Consider the following 16,299-nt stretch of genomic DNA (forward strand, 5'->3'; position numbering starts at 1 on the left):
TGTCAGGGCCAAGCCACTGCCCACGTGCCTCCCTGGGGAGAAGCACCCTGGCCTCTCTCCTTCTCCCCACCCCGATTTCCCGCCAGAACCTCCCATTGGCTGAGTCTACTCAGGGAGCCCCTTGGTCAAGTAGTTGAGAGCTCTGGTCTCCAGGAGCAGCTTGCCAGTCCCACCCAAACCCAAGCCTGGACTGAGCCAGAGACGATTTTTCCTGCTGGTTCTGCATTAATAGACTTTAGGAGCCCTGGGGCCCAAAGTGCCTGCTTCTCACATTCCTCTGGTGTCACCATGTGGGAATGCTAACAAGACCATTATGTTTTTTGTCGTTTAGATGTAAACATATTTCCTTTTTTGCTTCTAATAAGGTTAGAATAGTATCATCAATCATGGGGTGCCATAATGTCAGGTTTTGAACCAAGCTACCAGGACCCCCCGCCCCAAATATTCTGAAATGAATCCATTTTAATAAAGTAGTTGTTTGTTTTTTTTATTTTTTTAAACATTAACAATTTTTTTAATGTTTATTTTTTGAGAGAGAGAGAGAGATAGAGACAGACAGGCATGAGTGGGGGAGGGGCAGAGAGAGAGGGAGACACAGAATCGGAAGCCGGCTCCAGGCTGTGAGCTGTCAGCAGAGTCTGACGCGGGGCTTGAACTCGTGAACCGTCAGATTGTGACCTGAGCCAAAGTCGGATGCTTAACCGGCCGAGCCACCCAGGCAACCCTAAAGCAGTTTAAAATTAGGGGCACCAGGGTGGCTCAGTGGGTTCAGCATCTGACTCTTGATTTCCGCTCAGGTCGTGAACAGCTCAGGTCATGTTCGTGAGACGGAGCCCTACGTCGGGCTCCTGTGCTGACAGGGCGGAGCCTGCTTGGGATTCTCTGTCTCCCTCTCTCTCTGCCCCTCCCCTGCTCTCTTGCTTTCTCTCTCTCAAAATAAATAAGTGAACATTAAAAAATAATTTAATTACATTAAAAGTCACCAAGAGGCCACAGAAGGAGTTCCATGTGTAACGAGGGACCCTAAACTGTACAGAAACCTCTTTTGGAGGCAGGGACCGTGACCCCAGAGAAAGCGCGCACTCTCTTAAGTCAGCATCTAAGACGCAGCGGTAATGCGTGCGGGCAAGAACGCTGTGGGTGTCTGCTCGGCTTTTTCCTTAAAGGGTAGACCGCCGACTCCCTGGAACAACGTTTCTGCTCCCCGGCTACCTTCTCTTTGGTTTCTGGTTGTTTCTTAAAACACACTCTGCTGGATTTCCTCTTGGGGACCTTCTGGCGGGAGATAAAACACCGGGGTGGGGGGAGGGTGGCGGGTTCTGAGTCTCCCTGAGACCTTGGGCGTTTAGCAAGCCTGGACCCTTCTCCCCTCGAGCAGACAAACCCACCCTGGAGACCTTTCCCCTTGGACGACACCCACGCACTCAGGGTGTGGAAATCCCTGGTCGCCTTGAAACGTACCAACAGTCTGTGAGTTCCTCCCCCGCCTGGCCCAGGGCTGTGTGGCCCGTCCTCACCCCACTCCCGGCCCGCGACAGATGGTGGGCTCTTGGGCCACAGCTTCGAAAGGCTGCATCTCAGAGCTTCCTGGTCCCTTCAGGGGTCACTCATCATCCCTCTCTCCATTCATAAGATTTTGTGGGCCTGCCCTCTTCCAACTAAAAATCTCCCGTCCTGTCTCTCTCCACAAGAGCCATCTGGCGGGGGCACCCCCTCTCTCAGGCCCCTAGAGGTGTGGTCCGGCGTCCCGGAGGCTTCTGTTCCTCCTATCCCCGTCCATCCTGCTTTTAGTGAGCAGAAGCCCTTTTCTGCTTATTCTCGTTTTGCAGGTGTGGGAGTATGGGGGTCTGCGCAAGGTGAGGGGCTGGGGTTTCCCACACTAATGCCAGAGAAGACCGGGCACTCGGCTTGGGGGGATGCCCTGGGGACCCCGCTTTGGGGAGACAGGACCCTTCCCCAACCTTCTCCTTCCTGGTTTGTCCTGAGTTCTGGTGGAGACATGGCTGCAGCACAGTGCACTTGGCTGAGTTCTTTCTTTCTTTGGCGGCCTCAAGGGAAGAAGGGCTTTATAGACCACAGATGCTAGTCTCTCCCCTGGCGCCATACGGCTTTGGAAGGGGTAAGGGCTCATTCTTGGCATCACTCTCCTGCAGAGCCTCGAAACCCCCTACCTCCCACCCCTGCTCCCCCGAGCTCACACTCTGAGGCCACACTGCGCACCTCCGGCAGCCATCTTTCCTGCTCGCCCACTGAATTCTACAGGACTGCATCCTCCTGGGGGTGTTGAAATCCCCCCTACGAGCCCCAGGACCTCCCGGGCCTCCTCATCCCTTCCCACCCTGGGCCACCGCCACACCCAGACTTGGTCATCGCCCAAGGTAATGAACCCCAGCATCCGTTCTCTGACCACGGCCTCCTAGCCTCCTAGCCTCCCAGCATGCACTGCAGTCCTGCTGTGTCCTGTCTCTTCTGCCTCTAGACCTTGAGCCCGCCCTCCCTCCTGCCGCTTTTGTAACTCCTACTCTGGGCGGCTCCACCTGTCTGCTCCCCGCGCACCTGCACCAGGATGCAGCCTGAAACCTCTGCAGATTCAAGCCCTCGGCACCCCCAGCTTCCCGCCTGCCCAGCAACCGTGCTGGGGTGGATATTTGTCACTTATCCATCCATTCACATTTATTGAGCACCTACTAAGGGCTGGTGCGATCCTCCGCGTGAGGGGTACATGGTGAGGATTTGCCCGGGAAGGAGGGGACGTGGGGAAGAGACCATTAAACCACAGAAAACCAGAAGAGAAATAGTCAACGGCGGGGGCTGTACCTGTCATGGGGTGGCTTCCTATTCTGAGAGCGGAGGGTAGGAAGGACACCTCCTGGGAGGGGAAGGAGGAAGAGGGCTGCAACCAGGAGGGACAGCAGGGGCAAAATGGGGGAGGGAGGGAAACTGGATACTTTTGAAAATAGAGACATAACTGACATAGACCTTTGTGTAAGATTAAGGTGTACAACGTATTGATTTGACACATTGTTGCTGCAATATGATTGCCAGTGTAGTGCTAAAGAAAACCTCCATCACATCACATAATCATTTCTTCTCGCGGCGCGAATCATTGAGATCTAGTCTCAGCAGATTTATTGTTTATCGTGCAATTCTGTTGTCTGTGATCTCTGCTCTGTGTGTTACGTCTTTAGGATTTATTTATTCCAGCTGCCGGGAGGTACGTATCCCTGAACAAGGCCACTCCCATACCCCCACCCCCACCCCCAGCAGCCACCATTCCACTCTGAGTTTTTTTAATGTTTATTTATTTGAGAGAGAGAGAGAGACAGAGTCAAGCGGAGGAAGGCAGAGAGAGGGAGACACAGAATCCAAAGCAGGCTTCAGGCTCTGAGCTGTCAGCACAGAGCCCGACGTGAGGCTCGAACTCAGGAACCGTGAGATCATGACCCGAGCCAAAGTCAGACGCCCAACCGACTGAGCCACCCGGGCGCCCCTCCACTGTGTTTTTTTGAGTCAGTGTTGTGGTTCTTTTTAGTTCTATTTTTAATGTTTGTTTATTTTAGAGAGAGAGAGACAGCATGACCAGAGGAGGGACAGAGAGAGAAAGAGAGAGAGAGAGAGAGGGAGACACAGAATCAGAAGCAGGCTCCAGGCTCTGAGCTGTCAGGACAAAGCCCGAGGCGGGGTTTGAACTCTTGAACCGCGAGGTCATGACCTGAGCCAAAGTCGGACGCTTCACCGACGGAGCCACCCAGGCACCCCCTTGTTGCGCTTTTAGATTCCACATATAAGGTGTGTCCTTCTCTTTCTGACTTGTTTCCCTTAGCATAATGTCCTCGAGGTCCATCTACGCTGTTGCAAACGGCAGAATTTTCTCTTTTTTCCTCCCAGCTGAAAAGTATGTCATTGTATCTATATGCATCACATCCTCTTTACCGTCAATTCATCCACTGATGGACACTTAGGTTGCTTTTGTATCTTGGCTATTATAAGACTGCATTAACATGAGAGTGTAGACATATTTTTGATAACCTGTTTTCTTTTCCTTTGGACGTACATCCAGAAGTGGGATTGCTAGATCATGTGGTGGTTCTACTGTGAGTTTTCTGAGGAGCCTCCAGACTCTTCTCCAAGATGGCGGGACCAGTTTGCCACCCCACCAGCAGGGCACAAGGGTTCCATTTTCTCTCCATCCTCACCAACATTTGCTATCTCTTAACTGTTTACTTTTGCTGTGCAGAAGCTTTTAAGTTTGATGTCGTCCCACCTGTTGATTTTTATTTCTTGTACTGTTTGTGCTTTTGGTGTGATATGCAAAAAATCTTTCCAAGACCCATGTCAAGAAGCTTTTGCCCTGTTTTCTTTTAGGAGTTTTATGGTTTGAAGCCTTCCATCCATTTCAAATTAAATTCTTTGAGGGTGTCAGATGGGGATCCAGCTTCATTTTTCTGCGTGAGGTTACCTATCCAGTTTTCGCAACACCGTCTGTTGAAGAGACTGACCTGGGAACTGTAGATTTTTAAAAGCTTCCCAAGTGGTTGCAACCAAGGTGATAGCCAGCGCTGTGGAGCCTCAGCTCCTGCAACGCAAGAACTTCGGGGGCTCCGCTGCAGGGCAGACCCCACGGGGAGGGTGCAGGAGGCTCCGGGGCGCAGCCAGCAGCCTCCCACCAGCCCTGCCAGAGCTTCTGCCTGCAGCCGCCACACCGCAACTGGAGGGCGGTGCATGGGAGGAGGGCACCGGCTGTCAAGTCCGGTGGTGGGATCCCTCCGTGGGGCTGCTGTGGGGGGCCCTTTGCTGACCTGCAAACACACCCCATGGGGCGTGGAGGTGGAGCTGAGGGTGACAGTGGTAGCCCTGAGTAGAGCCTATTATGGCCTGGCACTTTTCTAAGGCTTTGCATTAATTTAAAAAAAAAAATTTTTTTAATGATTTTATTTTTGAGAAGAGAGAGAGCATGAACAGCGGAGGGGCAGAGAGAGAGAGAGGGAGACATAGAATCCGAAGCAGGCTCCAGGCGCTGAGCTGTCAGCACAGAGCCCGACCTGGGGCTCGAACCCACAAACCGTGAGATCATGACCTGAGCCCCCCAGGCCCCCCCAAGGCTCTGCATTAATTTAGCAATCCGGTGATTGCCCTGGGAAGCCGTGCTGAGTGAGAAAACGGAGACCCAGAGAAGTGGAGTTGATTCCCAAAGCTACCAAGCCAGGAAGTGGCTGAGCGAAGAGTCGAACTTGCCCCTCCCGTCTCGAGGCCAGGTCCCGGCGGCCCGGGGATGCCGGCCCCGCCCTCGCCCCGCCCCCGCCCCGCCCCCGCGTTCGCGGACACCTTAGGCCCCGCCCCTCGCGAGCCGGCGACCCGCGGGGCGGGGCGGGGCGGGGCGGGGGCGGGTCCCGCCGCCTGGAGGAAGTGTCCGGCCCGCCGCTCGTGCACCCCAGGCGGCCGCCGCCAGCGCTCCCTCGGGGTCGGGCCATGGAGGCGGTGCCGCCGCTCTACCGCGTGGCGGGGGCCGCGGGGCCGCAGGGCGACGAGGACCGGCTCGGGGTCCCCGACGGGCCGGGGGCTCCGGTGAGCGGGGACGGGTCTGTGAGGGGGGGGGGTGCGAGGACCGGGAGCGCGGGGGGGGGGGGTCTCCCCGGCGTGGGGGAGGGGGGGAGGCGCCGCCCCCGGGTCGGGCCGTGGCAGCGGGTACCGGGAGTGGGGCGGTGCGATGCGACCCCCGGGGCCCCCAGCCCGGGTGCGACGTGCACGCCGTGCGTGCCCCGCAGCTGGACGAGCTGGTGGGCGCGTACCCCAACTACAACGAGGAGGAGGAGGAGCGCCGCTACTACCGCCGCAAGCGCCTCGGCGTGGTCAAGAACGTGCTGGCGGCCAGCGCGGGCGGCATGCTCACCTACGCCGTCTACCTGGGTAGGCGGCCCGCAGCGCCAGAACCCGCGGCTTCCCCGCGGCCTCCCTTCCCAGCCCCGGTCAGGGAAAGAGAAACCTTAGGGGCCGGTCGGCTTCCCTTCCTCTTTCACTTCCTCCTCTGCCGCGCTCGCGGCTGCTGCAGCTGTGGCCTCACCACATGGAGGTGGGGTCAGGTGCAGTGTTCTGGATTCCCAGGCAGCACCTTCGGGAGCGCGTGGCCAGGGTCTGGGCGCCCTGGGCGGGTCTGCCGCCTTCCAGATCTGGAGCGCTGGACGTGTGTATGGGGGAAGGGTGGGGGTGGGGGGGTGAGGGGAGGGTCTGGATTCAAGTGGCCGACGCTGCCACGGGCTGTCAGGACGCTTGGCCCAGCCTGGGCATCCCTCTCGGTCCTCATGGGCTTTGGAATCGTGACTGGCGCTGCCTCCAAGCTCGCGCGCAGGCCTCTGTTCCGTTGCCGCGGGAGTTAGGCTGCCCCCTCTGTGCCCGCCCCCTGCCCCCCGCCCCCCCCCCCCCCCAGGCCTCCTGCAGATGCAGCTGATCCTGCACTATGATGAGACCTACCGCGAGGTGAAGTATGGCAACATGGGGCTGCCCGACATCGACAGCAAGATGCTGATGGGCATCAACGTGACGCCCATCGCCGCTTTGCTCTACACACCTGTGCTTATCAGGTGCGTTGCTGCTGTCCCCAACAAGGCTGGACTGTCACTCAGATACTGAAGGGTGCAAGGGCTCTTGGCCCATGGGGTCTCCCCCTGCCCGGTGTTCTTGGTGGTGGGGAGCTGGGGAGGGCCCTTGCCTGCCTGGAGGGGTGAGAGAGAGGGGAGGACCCGGGTTTAGGGAAGGGAGCAGGAACTTGACCCCAGGGCACACTTCCCACAACCGAAATCCAGTCCTGCTCCTTCCCTCACCTTGCCTGTGCCCCACATGGCATTGTCTTGGTGCCCTCCTCCGTGGTTTGGAGCTGTAGGGACCTTTCCAAGACCAGGGCTGTGGAATCTCTGGAGAGGATCTGATCAGCCCTAACGCCCAGGCAACCAAGCCCGGCCTGATCAGCCCCATGGCCAGTATTGAGGGAAGACATGGCCCGGCAGGTGCCCCAGAGGGTCTACGCTGGACCTGAGCCTTGGAAGCATCTGGTCCAGCCTTCTGGCCAGTGCAAAACCCCCCTCCACATGCACCCTCCCCACCAGGAGGTGGGTCTCTGCTCAGATGAGACCCAGAGACTAGCAGACCAATTAGATGGGTTTTAGTTCCTCTATCTTAAAACAAACAAACAAACAAACAAAAACAAAAAACCCCAAACCCCCCAAACCCCAAACTCCTTTAACATCATCGCACAAAGACCATTAGGATCCTAACTGAAATCAGAAAAAAGAAAACCCTCCCAAGCCCTCCAGTAAATCAGCTAACTTTGTTGTCCCAGCAGCATGCAGGGATAAACGTTTACGTCCTTGTCACCAGAGCATGTGCCGAATTCACGTTTGCTTGCTTTCTTTTCACTGCACGTATCTTGGCCTTCTCCTCAGTCTTCACATTGAGGACTCTGTGATGGTAGAATCTTCTGCAGAGATGGGGGCACCCAACCGAGGCTCAGAGTTGGACATTCAGCCCCCCTCCTTTTTTTTTTTTTTTTTTTTGCATATTCACTTTATGCTTGTAGCTCTTCCCTTCTTTTTTTTTTTTTAATTTTTTTTTTTATTTTCAACGTTTACTTATTTTTGGGACAGAGAGAGACAGAGCATGAACGGGGGAGGGTCAGAGAGAGAGGGAGACACAGAATCGGAAGCAGGCTCCAGGCTCTGAGCCATAGGCCCAGAGCCCGACGCGGGGCTCGAACTCACGGACCGCGAGATCGTGACCTGGCTGAAGTCGGACGCTTAACCGACTGCGCCACCCAGGCGCCCCGCTCTTCCCTTCTTAAAATTAAAAAAAAAAAATTCTACAATCAATTTCTAGCGGTACCTTTAGCAGATCAGAGCCATATGAAAGACTATGGCTCTGAAAACATACCACTGTTGATAAGAAGAGCTAATTCTTTATTTCCCATGTGCTGGGCACTTTCTGAGCGTTCCCTCATTCCCTAGGATCCCAGGGAGATCTAAGAGACGAGGAGAAAACAAGACATTCAGCGGCTTGCCCAGGTCCCACCGGTAGCACCTGGCAGTCGGAAAGTTTGACTCCCTCACCCTAATCTTGCCCCTTGCCCAAACTATCAGGCTGATTTCCTAGAGGGCTGTGCCAATTTGCATGGCCTCGGGCTGTGCGCATCATTTTGTAAACCACAGCCTCACCAGCAATGAGTGCTGATATTTTTACTTTTTGCTCATTTACTCCATCAAAATGTGACTTGCCCCCCCCCCCCCCCAATAGATCAGAGTGGGCTATCTATTGTTTCTATGTCAAAATAAGGATAATAAAAAACTGGGGCCCTGTAACAGAGAAAGTAATTGTGATTGGAAAATCAGAGTCATTTGGCTTTGAGCTTCCTGGAAGCCAAAGCAAGGAAAGGAACTAAAGAGCACAAATAACTCAAAAACACCCTAAGGCTCCTGGCAGTGGCTTTTAGTCTGACTAGCCTCCGTGCCCTGAGCGGGCCCTTATCTGGTCAGTGGTCAACCACCTTTAAGCCCAGTGTGGCATTTTCTCAGAGTCAGCAAGCCTGTTGTCCTAGAAGCCAGCGAGGACGGAGCTTCCCAAATGACCACAGTGGACGGCAAGAGCGACGGGCAGGGAGGAAGGGATGTTGGTCCTGCCAGGACCTCTCTCTGGTCCTAAGTTTCCTCGACCCAGTTTGACTTGCGTCCCTGGGCCCTGAAGCCACAGCACGTGAGCTTGGATGGAGAAGGGGGATTCGCGAGCCAGCCCAGGACACAAATGAGGGCTGGATGTGCACACAGGCCACTGACCGGTGACACCGCCCCTTCTCCCCCCATCCTTGCATGGCCACGAGAAGCTTGTGGTTTGGGCTCCGTGCTCCCCCTTAAGCTGTGGAAACTGATTGTGGGGACCTGGGACTGAGACCACCAGCAAGTCCCTGTCTCTGCTACCCTGTCTTAGAGCCCCTGACTCCAAGGCCAGGGATTACTCCCCGTCTCGCACCGCCTGGTTGGTGAGCCGGCACCCGGGTCTGTGGCCCCTCTGGTCTCAGGCCCCAGTGGTCTGGGCAGGCTCGCGGTGCCAGCATCCCTCCTACTGCCCGCAGGTTTTTTGGCACCAAGTGGATGATGTTCCTGGCTGTGGGCATCTATGCCCTCTTTGTCTCCACCAACTACTGGGAACGCTACTACACACTCGTGCCCTCAGCTGTGGCCTTGGGCATGGCCATCGTGCCTCTTTGGGCCTCCATGGGCAACTACATCACCAGGTGAGCCTGGGGGGCCGCAGGGCGGGAGGCTGGAGACCTGGCTGTGTCTCTGCCGCACTGCCAACCTCAGCTGGCGGAGCTCTCTCTGCCTTTCGGGTCTCAGTTTCCCCGTCCGTGAGACGCAGCCCCTAGCCCTGGGTGCAGGAAGCAGAGACATCTGGTAGAGGTTGGACTGGGGGAAGCTTTCTCTCCTTTGTGGTCCAGGATGGCTCAGAAATACTACGAGTACTCCCATTATAAGGAGCAGGATGATCAGGGCCCCCAGAAGCGCCCGCCGCGGGGCTCCCACGCGCCGTACCTCCTGGTCTTCCAAGTGATCTTCTATAGCTTCTTCCATGTGAGTCAGCTCCACGTTGGCGCCATGGGGGGAGGGTGTTGCAAGCCTAGAACCCACACGTTGGAGCCCATCCCACAGTCCTTTCGACCCTCCAGTCCCACTGCCCTTTCTTGAGCCACCCTCTGCTTACTGACCTCTGGTGACCGACCTCCTCGTCTCCTTGTTGAGGAGAAAGTCCTCCTGCGCTGGGCACTCCCTCCTGCCACCAGGCTACCCCCAGAGCGGGCGGAGGGCTCCTCTTCGGCCAAGGCTGTGCCCAGACCCCTTTCAGATCATGCCTGTGCCCCGTGCCTGCTTCTGAGCCCAGCCCAAGCTGCCCTCCTGCCCACAGCTGAGCTTCGCCTGTGCCCAGCTGCCCATGATCTACTTCCTGAACCACTACCTGTATGACCTGAACCACACACTCTACAACGTGCAGAGCTGCGGTTAGTCTGCATGGGGTGCGACCCCCAGGCCTGTTCACCTCCCCCATTGAGTCATCCAGCAGACACTGGGCTCTTGAGAGTGCCCAGAGAGGATGCCCTTGCCCATGGGTCCAGGGCTGAGAGCCTGGTGGCCCACACCTCTTACGGGCAAGGCAAAGGACCCTGTAGGAGTATGCAGTTAGGACATCTGACCCAGCCTGGTGGGGACAGGGTGCATCAGGGAAGGCTGCCTGGAGGAGATGCCATCTGGGCTGAGCCACACATATCCTCAGACCTCAATCACTGCAGGGTGAATGTATGCAGTTGGGGGATGGACTGGTCCCCACCTCCAGCCTCCAGGCACTAGGGAAGGGGGGCTAGGTGTTCCTCTCCTTGTGGCCCCTCCAGCCCCAGCGGCCCTCTCCTCCAAGCTGCTCCCCAAATGAACCTTGCCTTTGCAAGCACTGTCCTCACCCACCACCTCTGACTCTCCCCTGCACCCTCCTTCCTTGCTCCATTTCTTTGTGGTTGAGTTGACAGTGTGCTCTACTCCCTGCGTCCCACTGTTCAGGTACTAACAGCCAGGGCATCCTCAGTGGCTTCAACAAGACAGTTCTGAAGACCTTACCACGGAGCCGAAACCTCATTGTGGTGGAGAGCGTGCTCATGGCAGTGGCCTTCCTGGCCATGCTGCTGGTGCGGCCTTGGATGGGGTGGCGGCGGAGTCAATAAAGTCTGGGGACTGAGGCGGGAAGAAACGGGTGCCATCTGGGCGCGTTGCTGGCAGGCAGCCTGGGCAATGTCCTGGTCTGAGGTGGGAGCCGGGTCTGAATCCTGGGGAGGAAGCCTGAACCTAGGAGCCAGGCTAGAGGTTTGGGAATGAACCTGGAGTTAGAGTCCCAGAGAACAAGGAAAGGGGGACCAAGCCTGCTCTGGGGTGGAGCTGGAGACGGGGTCCTAGAGGACTGGGCTGGAGACAGAACCCGAGAGGTAGACCTAAGGTGCAGGGGGGCGTGGCTTGGGCGTGGCTTCTTCCTGGAGGCGGGGCTGGGAAACAAAGCCTAGGTCTATGGGTGAAGCTGGGGGCAGGACCCGAGGCTGAGAGGCTGGGCTGAGGTCTGTAGGTCTGTGGGTGTGTCTAGGGGCGGGGCCCTGGGCTGGGAGGCGGGGCCGAGGTCTACCGGGGAGCCTGCGGGCAGGGCCAAAGGCTGAGGGGTGGAGCTTAGGTCTGCGGGTGTGTCTAGGGGCGGGGCCCGGGGGCTGGGAGGCGGGATTAAAGTCTGTGGTGAGTCTAGGGGCGGGGCCCGGGGGCTGGGAGGCGGGATTAAAGTCTGTGGTGAGTCTAGGGGCAGGGCCCAGGGTTGAGAAGCAGGGTTGAAATCTATGGGTGTGTTTAGGGCGGAGCCCGGAGGTGAGGCCGAGGTCTGTGGATGTGCCTGGGGGCGGGGCCTGGGGCTAGGAGGCGGGGCTGAGGTCTGTGGGTGTGTCTAGGGGCCGGGCCTGAGCCACGGCAGCCCGCCCCCCTCAGCCCGCGGGTCCGCAGGTTCTGGGCCTGTGCGGCGCCGCCTACCGGCCCACTGAGGAGATCGACCTGCGCAGCGTGGGCTGGGGTAACATCTTCCAGCTGCCCTTCAAGCACGTGCGCGACTTCCGCCTGCGGCACCTCGTGCCCTTCTTCATCTACAGCGGCTTCGAGGTCCTCTTTGCCTGCACTGGTCTCACCCTGGTAAGTACCCCCTGCATAGCGTTGTCAGATAATATACAGAACTTCAGGTTAAATTTGTATTTCGGCTAAAGGTTTTGAATACATGTATAAGTATGCACAGGTGCGGCCCAGACACCCCCCTTCCTTTCTTCCCTCCCTTCCGCCATTCCCCCACTGCGTTAGGCCACTGGGCCTCAATTTCCTTTATCTGTGAAGCGATTCTAATAACCATGCTCGCTCCCAGAGCTGTTACATAGTTGAGATAGAATAACGCCCATAAACTGTATAGTTCCATGCGGGGTACAGCCTTGGTATCTGAGGACATTGTTCAAGCCTTCTCCCCTGTCTGTGCCTTCAGAAGCTCCCCATGAACTTCCCAGGAGTTAGCCGTGACTTGGTCCAGAGGGGACAGGGTGTGGCCTGAAGACCTCAGGTAGGGAGGGCCAGAGCCTGGGCCAGCTGACCTCTGACACTCACTCCTGTCCCCCCAGGGCTATGGTGTGTGCTCCGTGGGGCTGGAACACCTGGCCCACCTCCTCGTGGCTTATAGCCTGGGCGCCTCCGCTGCCTCGCTCCTAGGCCTGCTGGGACTGTGGCTGCCGCGCCCGGTGCCCCTGGTGGCTGGGGCTGGAGTGCACCTGCTGCTCACTCTCAGCCTCTTCTTCTGGGCCCCCACACCTCGGGTCCTGCGACACATTTGGATCCTCTACGTAGCGGCTGTCCTCTGGGGTGTGGGCAGTGCCCTCAATAAGACCGGACTCAGCAGTGAGTATAGCCATGGGCACTGGGATGGCTGGGCAGGGGACCCTGTAACTACCCTGTGACTACCTCGGGGTGGTTGGGGAGGAACACAGAGATCCCAGGGACAGACATGGGGTCCCATGGATACACTAGGGGTCTGTTATGGTGGAGGTGGGTGAGCATCCCTGTGGACACTCCCAGGAGTGGGAGGAAGTTCCATGGGCTGCAGGGACAGATGAGGAGGGCTGTGGACGCACCAGGGGCAGGTATGGGAGTTGCACGCCATGGACATCCTGTCGACACCCCTCGGTGGGCTTGGGGCCCTGTGGCCACTGGGGGTGGGGGCGGTTAGCGTGAGATCTTGTGGCTACACGGAGTAGGTACAGGGCTCTGCGGGCACCTCTGAGCGACAGTGTGGAAAACCACACTTGGGATACTTTGCTTTCCAACCAGAGGACAGGGCCCACCCTGACACTGGGAGCAGATTGCCAGTCCGTGCTCTAGGGAGCCTGGGAAGCAGCAAGTGGCCCTGTACACGCTCCAGGGTGCAGGCGCACACATGACCTTTTTATGGAGAAGAGCTGGGGGCAGGCATGAAGCCCCAACGCCGGTCTGCAGAGTAGCAGGGTCCGGGCCCTGAGTCTGGGCTGCTGGGGTGGGGGCCCCGGGGAGTGGAACTCTGTTGGCAGAAAAGTGGGGGTGGGTGGGTCAGAGTTCAGCTGTGTGATGCTCGCTGCCCCCAGGTAGGCATATGCCCGTGACACGCAGTCGGTACACACAGGTGCGGTTATTTGGATCTTCCACATCAGCATCCGCTGTGATGGGCCAGTGCTGTTAACAGTTTTGAACATCACCCTGGGGGCGTGGTGTGGTGGAGGTCACGCCTGCTGTGGGCAGGGTGGGGGCTGGCTCAGGTGACCCCTGCACCCGCCATCAGACAGTCAGGTATCCGCATCTGTCATAGGGCATGGAGCCCCGCATTCTGGGCCACACTCTCTTGGCTTTTGCTCTGAGGCCGCCAGATCTGGGCAGCATCAGGTCTGGATTAGGACCTGGTCCTGGAATCACCTTCTACCTGCCCAGTTCTGCTTCCTGCCTCCTCCTTGTGAACCCTGGGGGGGCGGGGGGGTGCTCCCTGTCCCTCCACAGTAGCCCTGGGAGGAGCGGTCACGCTGCAAGGCCTTAGGGCAGGGAAGTTAATGTCCTGAGTGGCAGGTGAGGGTACGATTTGCTAGGTGCTCTGTGGGCGCTCTCACATTAAAACCTCAGAACACGACATATAATATGCATCGTCTCATTTACAGTTGGGGAAAACTGGCCATGGGGAGTTAACTTACGCTGAGACTACCCCATAGAGCCAACACTTGAATCCTCATCTCTGTACTAAGTCTCTCCACTTCACAGTCCTGAGTCTCCTGACTCCCTGTCCGGTGGTCTTTCTTCCCAGTCCAGGGAGGGTTCCTTGAAAAATAAGTCCAAACCTCCCCTTTTCAGGTTTGATTTGCAGAAAGCTTGTTGCTGCGAGCAGTTTGCCCTCCCTGAGCCCAGGGTGAGGAGAAACAGCCTCCTCCAAAGGCCTGGCGTTAGGCACCTGGGGTCCGAGAGAGGACAGGATATGACGGCATATAGAGTTTTCCGCTTTTGAGACCACGCATGTGCTCCAGAGTGAGGCCCACACTGTACCCCCTGCAAAGTTCACCTGTTCCTGCCTCTGCTCAGCTCCCCAGGCAGCGTAATAACGGGGGCTTCCACCAGGGGGCAGGCCAGGACCGGCTCACAAGGGCTCTCCAGGAGCTCCAAGGCCAAGGGCTGAGACCAACCCAGTGCTGGCGCTGAGGGGGTCACAAGTGGGAGATCAGCCATTCTGGTCCCCGTTGACCCCTCTCCCCTTCCTGCCCTGTCCTGCCCACCTGCAGCACTCTTGGGAATCCTCTACGAGGACAAAGAAAGGCAAGACTTCGTCTTCACCATCTACCACTGGTGGCAGGCGGTGGCCATCTTCACAGTGTACCTGGGCTCAAGCCTGCCCATGAAGGTGAGCCTGAGCGTGGCAGGAGGAGGGTCCCTGGGGGCGTTAGGCACGCCTCATGCCAGCACCCAGGCAGATACTTTCTGAGTGCCCACCCTAGCCTCACAGCCCCCAAAAGGCACTACTCCCCAAGGGCCGGGTCAAGCCCACTCCAAACCCAGGACCCGCTCACTGCCTCACCTCCCATGGGCCTCAGTTTACCTGTCTCTGAAGGGGTTCACAGTTTCTCTTTCCTTGGGTGTTCATCCCAGACACCTGCGGGTAGTTTGATGCTCTGTTCACAGGATGTGAGCTCTGAGCTGGGCGGGGAGGGTCTTCCCTTCCTTGGCCTGCGGGGAGCCGGGTTCCTCGTGCTCTGCTCCCACCTACTGGTGGGTCAGTTTAGCAGGTCGAGACCCAACATTTGAAAAAATGAAACAGAAGACCTGAGAGCAGGATGTGCTGCTTATAGGTGTGTATGGACTGTTATGATGGGGAACTACGTTTGGCTGTGGGCTACAGCCAGAAACGTCCGAGAGGCATTACTTACAAGGGTGCCTGCGCTAAGGGACACAGGAGTCTAAGCCCCAGGGCGGGGCAGAGCTGGGCTCTGAGCCTCGCCCGCGGCAGGGTGCTCAGGAAGCTAAGGTGGCTTGGGCAGCTGTGCAGTGCGATGCGGGACGCGAGCGCGCCTGTCCCGCGAGGGGCTAAGCGGGGAAGGCGCGGGGGCGGTGACCCGCGGGTCCCCAGCATCCCTCTTTGTGCGCACAGGCTAAGCTGGCCGTGCTGCTGCTGACGCTGGTGGCGGCCGCGGGCTCGTACCTGTGGATGGAGCAGAAGCTGCGGCGGGGTGTGGTCCCGCGCCAGCCCCGCATCCCGCGGCCCCAGCACAAGGTGCGCGGCTACCGGTACCTGGAGGAGGACAACTCGGACGAGAGCGACGCGGAGGGCGAGCGCGGCGGCGGAGGCGGCAGCGGCGGCGGCCCGGGGGACGGCGTGGAGGAGGAGGCGCCGCCCGCGGGTCCCCGGCCTGGCCCGGAGCCGGCCGGCCTCTGCCGCCGGCCCTGCCCCTACGAACAGGCCCTGGGAGGCGACGGGCCCGAGGAGCAGTGAGGGGCCCAGCCTGCTCGCCGGCCTCGGTTTACCGCGTCTCAGGTCGGGGCCCCTGTGACTGCGCCTCCTTCAGGAAGGACCTTGGCCCCCAACCCTGTGTTCGGGAACGGCCGCCCGGAGCCCCCGGGCCACCTGCAGCGGGGGCCCGTCCCGCAGCCCCTCTTGGACGAGACGGAGCTTTGAGACCCCTGGGTTGGAGAGACAGACGGCACAGCCGACCCCCCCACCTCCGGGGCCGCCCTCCACGACCCCTCCCCGGGCCCCAGAAGGGGCGGGGTCCTCCTGCCGCCACCGCCCCCAGTCCCGCCCCAGCTCCGCTCTCGGCTGCGGGGCTCCGCCCAGTGCACCGCGCGCTTTGCACATCATACCCCCGTGGTCCGTGAAGAGACACGACTTTTTATAGAAAATGAGAAATAAAGAGGTTTTGTAATTGTCCTGACCGGGAAGTCTCGAGCTGCGGGGGTAAGGAGGGCGCCCGGGACGGGTGATCAAGATCAACGAGCCCTTGACCCCCGCCGAGGGGGAGGGCCCCCTAATCCCCGCCCATCCGCCCGGCCTCCCTCCTGGAAGCCCCGCCCCTCCCCACACCCACCTGTTTTTCCAGGTCCCCCCGCGTCCACCCGGGAGAGAGAAGCGCCCGGCGTGGCCTGCGGGGACCGCGGCAGAGAGTGTGACGGGGCTGCCGGCCCCTCGTGGGTCTAGAGGGCGCGACAGACT

General features: G+C 58.7%; 1 protein-coding gene across 1 annotated transcript; it reads left to right on the forward strand.

Moving 5' to 3' along the window:
* Nucleotides 1-5,385: 5,385 nt before the first annotated feature.
* Nucleotides 5,386-16,022, forward strand: UNC93B1 (unc-93 homolog B1, TLR signaling regulator). Its single transcript, XM_047879416.1, has 11 exons — nucleotides 5,386-5,565; nucleotides 5,766-5,907; nucleotides 6,425-6,578; nucleotides 9,113-9,274; nucleotides 9,479-9,611; nucleotides 9,943-10,036; nucleotides 10,587-10,711; nucleotides 11,559-11,741; nucleotides 12,212-12,485; nucleotides 14,378-14,496; nucleotides 15,241-16,022. The coding sequence occupies exons 1-11, from the start codon at nucleotides 5,470-5,472 to the stop codon at nucleotides 15,580-15,582; spliced, it is 1,824 nt and encodes a 607-aa protein (XP_047735372.1). The 5' UTR covers nucleotides 5,386-5,469; the 3' UTR covers nucleotides 15,583-16,022.
* The last annotated feature ends 277 nt before the right edge of the window (nucleotides 16,023-16,299 follow it).

Source organism: Prionailurus viverrinus, chromosome D1, assembly GCF_022837055.1.
Source record: "Prionailurus viverrinus isolate Anna chromosome D1, UM_Priviv_1.0, whole genome shotgun sequence".
Classification (NCBI taxonomy): Eukaryota; Metazoa; Chordata; class Mammalia; order Carnivora; family Felidae; genus Prionailurus; species Prionailurus viverrinus.

Excerpts from the sequence above, each read along its gene's own strand:
- UNC93B1 (XM_047879416.1), top strand. The coding sequence starts at position 5,470 with ATGGAGGCGGTGCCGCCGCTCTACCGCGTGGCGGGGGCCGCGGGGCCG. Across the intron at positions 10,037-10,586 it reads CTACAACGTGCAGAGCTGCG|GTACTAACAGCCAGGGCATC; the intron begins GTTAGTCTGCAT and ends CCCACTGTTCAG. Across the intron at positions 10,712-11,558 it reads CCTTCCTGGCCATGCTGCTG|GTTCTGGGCCTGTGCGGCGC; the intron begins GTGCGGCCTTGG and ends GCGGGTCCGCAG.